This window comes from Eurytemora carolleeae, unplaced genomic scaffold (assembly GCF_000591075.1).
Source record: "Eurytemora carolleeae unplaced genomic scaffold, Eaff_2.0 scaffold541, whole genome shotgun sequence".
Lineage (NCBI taxonomy): Eukaryota > Metazoa > Arthropoda > Copepoda > Calanoida > Temoridae > Eurytemora > Eurytemora carolleeae.
Genome location: NW_019396589.1, coordinates 19,522 through 24,720, shown reverse-complemented (window position 1 = coordinate 24,720; position 5,199 = coordinate 19,522). Strand labels below are relative to the sequence as shown.

The 5,199-nt window shown below is 33.4% G+C and overlaps 1 protein-coding gene across 1 annotated transcript in view; it reads left to right on the top strand.

Moving 5' to 3' along the window:
• Positions 1 to 4,426: 4,426 nt before the first annotated feature.
• The window catches only part of LOC111705970 (uncharacterized), an 8,838-nt gene continuing 8,065 nt past the window's right edge, over positions 4,427 to 5,199 (top strand). The window contains exons 1-2 of the mRNA XM_023478693.1: positions 4,427 to 4,707; positions 4,832 to 4,909. Coding sequence (XP_023334461.1) covers positions 4,519 to 4,707; positions 4,832 to 4,909 — 267 coding nt within the window. The 5' untranslated portion in view covers positions 4,427 to 4,518. The remainder of the gene's footprint in view (positions 4,708 to 4,831; positions 4,910 to 5,199) is intronic.

The window sequence follows — 5,199 nt, the reverse complement described above, 5'->3', positions numbered from 1 at the left end:
AGGGGTAATGATGCAGAAAATATCACCCATCGTTTCTTTCAATTCCCCCAACCCACATCTATCCGTTTATTCCCTAAAACTTCAAGACAGTTGAAATTGTGATTATTTGACCAATTCTATAATTTTCCAACCAATTTCCTCGCAGTGTAACTTGTCACACACATCGAGAGGGACCCATAGAACCAATCTTGGTTTACTCCGTGTAGTAGACAGGACCCGGAGTAGGGAATACTCATCCAACCTTACCAGAGACAAGGAGAAGAGTCATCCTTACAAGAAAGGTTGGGAATCTTTTTTATGCATTTAGGAGGCTCTACAGAATCTGAGAAGTTTAATATTGAATCTTTTAGACTTTTACATTTTATCAGAGTCCAAATTTTCCATTATTTCAGAAAAATAAACTGATAGAATGTAAAATTTAAATTTTCGAATTTTACTTTAACTCCTGTTGATATTTAAAACGGACGATTTCAAGTTTAATCAATAGCCTGTATTTACTTATGTGTACCCCGGACTAACCAGCAGCATTCGGTTTCTTCTATTTGAAATCAAACGTATTTTGGTCTTTAATTCAACAATCTATTAACTTACGGATTTGTTTATGCTGTACTTTTTTATTCAAAATGTATATGCTGACAAAAAAGTATTTAAGAAAAAAGGCTAAAAAATTATGATTAATGGGTCAAATTGTGATTGAAAGTCTATCACAGCTTTCTGGAATATTGACTGTTAAATCCACTTCGAAAAGTTCTACTTTAATCATTTGACCCGATGTATATTATCCATCACATGTGTTTTGGAATATTGAAGAAGTTATAATGAGAGGATAATGAAAGGCTATTGTAAACAAAATGTAGCTTCATAGAATTATGACTTTATATCTGTTTAATTTGTGAACAACTATAGTTATATCGCTAAAATAATTTGTTTTAAAACTATAGATATATTTTGTAGTTGTTTTCATGAGTATTTTTTCCACATGCTCATAATCCTACCCCTCTTCCTTTCTACTTAAAAATTTACTTAATAGTTTAGAATATCTCTGAATGATGCAGCTGTTCAATTTATCTAATTTTAAAAGCTAGTTAGCACGTTTTAATGAAAAGAGGCAGTCCACCCTATCCCCGTAGTAAATTTGAATTCGAACAGGACCTGCCCAGTTTGTACCGGCCTGCCAGATAACAGCGTGTACTGAACCCATTCAAAATGTCAGACAAACCTTTTTATTCATCATTGCCAATTATGCATAATGCACTACTTTATTTTGATTGACCGTTTTATTGTAAATACTAAGTTTTGTGCACACATAATACATGTTTGACAATGGCAAAGTTAAATAGGAGAACTTTTTGGAAAATTGTCACACCCTAGTGCAGAAGAGATAAGGAGGGGGAGGGGAGGGGGTAAGGAGGAGTAAGCGAGGGGTAATGATGCAGAAAATATCAGCAAATTGTAGGAATCAGAGGGACATTTTCAGAGAGGACATCTTACATTTGTACAAGAATACGAGAAGAAAATTACTTTTATACTACTTTTGGCTGCAATTTTTTCATCTTTGTTTTATTCTTTTTCTCAAAGAAAACAGATGCTTTTAATTTTGTAACTTATGTTGAAATAAATACGTTTCACAAAAATATTTTTTTTTAAGTAGTTTGTAAATTTAATGTAAATTATATTTAACGTTCTATATTTTGTAATGTTGTTACTTTGAACAGCTGTTTTACAACCCTTTTTTCTACCCGCATTTGTTTATAGTTAAAACAGGTTGTTTTTTATTTTAAAAATGTCAGCTATCTACTTTGTTTTCTAAATTCATATCGTCAATATTAAATTCATTTAATAAATTGAAGTTTAGATATATTTTTTGCTTAGTAAAACTGGAAGACTGCATTTTGGTCGAACACTCCTATTATTATATACGATAAAAAGTCTTCACTTAACCACTCCTGTATGCCGAGTCCATTAGCGCCTGATCCAATCAGGGTTCAGTCATGTGTTTGTTGTCTATTCTGAACCAATAGAAATAGTATGGTGGTATTTTTCTATCTATCTCATTATCTAATAAGGGTTATGAATACTTCAATCGGCGCTATCAGTAAACGGAAATATTTACTTCTACTGAAACTATATGGTGTAATTACAATGTGTTTTGGGCCACACTTTAATTCTGCATTTGATTTGGTTGGTTCCACAGTTGGTTCATTTCTGACTAGAAAGTTTAGTGGGAATGATTTGATGAAATAAATTCAAATTTATTTCTCCATTAATTGAAAATATAAAATTAATCTCCTTGAATAAAAACCTTTATATTGCAACTTCAATACTTTGTTAATTCATTATCTGGATATTGTTAAAAGAAGAAGAACAACAACAACAAGATCAAGAAGAACAAGAAGAAAAGAACAACAATAATAACAAGAAAAAGAACAAGAACACGAAAAAGAGGACCAACAAGAAGATCATGAGAACAAGAACGAGAATAAGAAATAAAAGAAGATCAATCAAGAAAATAAACAAGAACAAGACTAAAAAGAAGACAAAGAAGAAGACCAACAAGAAGAACAATAATAAGAAAGAAAAAAGAGTAAGAACAAGAACAAGAAAACTAAAAACAGGACCAACAAGAAGAACATGAGAACAAGAACGAGAATAAGAATAAAAAATAAAATAAGAACACAAGCAAGAACGAGAGGAGTAAGAACACGAAGAAGAAGACCAACAAGAAGCACAAGAAGATGCAAAAACAAGAATAAGAAATAAAAGAAGATCATGAACAAGAACAAGACTAACAAGAAGACAAAGAAGAAAACCAACAAGAAGAACAAGAATAAGAAAGAAAAAAGAGTAGGAACAAAAACAAGAAGAGTTAATAAAAGACAAAAGAACAAGATCAATAACTAGAAAAGAAAAATAGTAAGAAGAAGAACAACAAGAGCCAGAAGAACTAGAACAAGAATGATAATCAGATGAACAAGAAGAAAAAGTACACAAAGATTAACAAAAAAAGAAGAAGAAAAAGTTGAGAAGAATATTGTTTCAGGGGAGAAGGATTCAAATTGATTTAGGAAATGTTAATGGTATAGTTTTGGATCAGATATTGAACCATTACTACTGGAGTCCTGAACTGATAACTAAGTTATCTCTATATCTTCCAACCGGACTTCCTCCTATTCTCCTTCAACTCGAACCCAGATGAAAATTACTCTTGACCAAGCCCCTTCCTTCCCCCTCCCAGTCTTATCTTTATTAGGAGCTGTATATGGGTACTGGGAGCTGTATAGGGTACTAGAATCTATAAAAGGGTAGTAAAAGCTGTATAGGGGTACAAGGAGCCTAGGGATATAGGAGCTGTATAGGGGTACAGGGAGCCTAGGGATATTAGGAGCTGTATAGGGGACAGGGAGCAGGGTTTATAGGAGCTGCATATAAGTACTGGGAACTGTATAGGGGTACAATAAGGAATACTAGGAGCTCTATAGAGCTACAGGGAGCTTTAGTTTTCAATATTGGACCAACTTTAAAGTTTGGCAAATCCTTAATTGGCCTTTGCATTTATATCCTATAATATTTGTTTAACTCAGGCCGGCATTTACGCATTTTGGACCTGTACACAATGGTTTCTAACTTTATTCAGTTTGTAGAAGTTACAACTGAAGTTATTGACAAAATGCTGATTGAATTTTGAGTGAGAGCGTGCACATTTTGCTTTTCCGTAACTAGGAATTCAGTATTTAGATATTTTCAGTATTATAAACTGTATTAAAGGATACATAAAGTTGCTTCTTTTCGTTCATCATATTCACAACAAAAATAAACAAATATGATAAAGGAATTGAGTCTCTGGTTTTCTTATAAACCTTGTATCTTTGCAACCCTATGTTGAAAACCTTAGATATTTCAAAGTAAAAATTCTTTAAATTAAAAGTATAATACACCATCAGGTTGCACACATATAGTAATTACAAAGTTGATTTTGTGATACAGACTTAAATTATTTGGTTGCACTTGCAACACACAAAATATGTGTTTTGGTAAATAGTTTAACTATTGTCAAGGAATTTGTGAAATGTAGTGTTGGCAGCATCAAACTAATTCACTTTTCAACATTTTTGCATAACAATATTTTGTTATTATGTCACAATCTTGCAAAACGGTTTAATTCAATTAAAAGATCTGAGGAGTGAAGTTATTGATAAACTATATCTGGAAAAGATGGAGAAATTATTGGTTTTAGACCAAATTATTGCCGGCTCAGCATTTAGAAAACCGTCTGCACTTTTATTCAGGTCTAGTGTCCATTCCTGCCTTTCCAGTATCCGTGTCGGGTCAGGCTGGCGGCAGGCAGACGGACAGGGCCTAGTTTTGGCCCGGTTCGATGAATGGGGGTAACACCCTGAAAACGATATTGGAAAATTATTTATATCAGACACCAGTTCTTCTATATACATAGACCAGAGTATCAGACACCAGTTCTTTGTGAAGGAACGCTTGATGAATATAAATTAAGAATCAGGGACGATGAAATTCGACAGTGGTTCTAACCATCCTCCAGCCCAGTATCTGCCGGGGGGCCCTGGGTTGCTGTCTATTCTTGCCCCCACCAACAGCTACGTGCACAGCTCCCCTTTGTTTCTTGAGAACGGGTTGCATAGGAACACTGGAGATCATTTACTAGAAGAAGTTGAGAACCCTAATGATGACCCAAAAGTAAAGATTTATTTTTCCGAAAATTCCCCTTTGTAACAATCCCACCCTCGACCCAAGTATACCCCCACCCACCCCCTCCCCCTACTATACATCAAAGGTTCAGCTAAACTCCCCAATTCTCTAGGTTATCCTCGAGACAATGGAGCTGTGGGATGAGTTCCATGAATACGGAACAGAAATGGTAATCACCAAGTCCGGAAGGTAATATTTTTTCGGAAACGGATACGTTTGTGGTGCTTTCATAAAGGAAAGATTATTTTTAAATTATTACAAATTAAAAAACTTGAATAAAAATTTTAATTCAAAATAAAAAAAGACCAGTTTAAAATGAATTATAAAAAAATATGTACATGTTGGTTTTTTCTATCGTTTTTTAATGCATAAATAATTTTGCACATTTTTAATGTTTTTTTTTGTTTAAGATTAAATAAACAAAAATAATATAAGATAGATTGTATATTTTTTAAATGTGTGTGGGGGGGGGGGGGAACT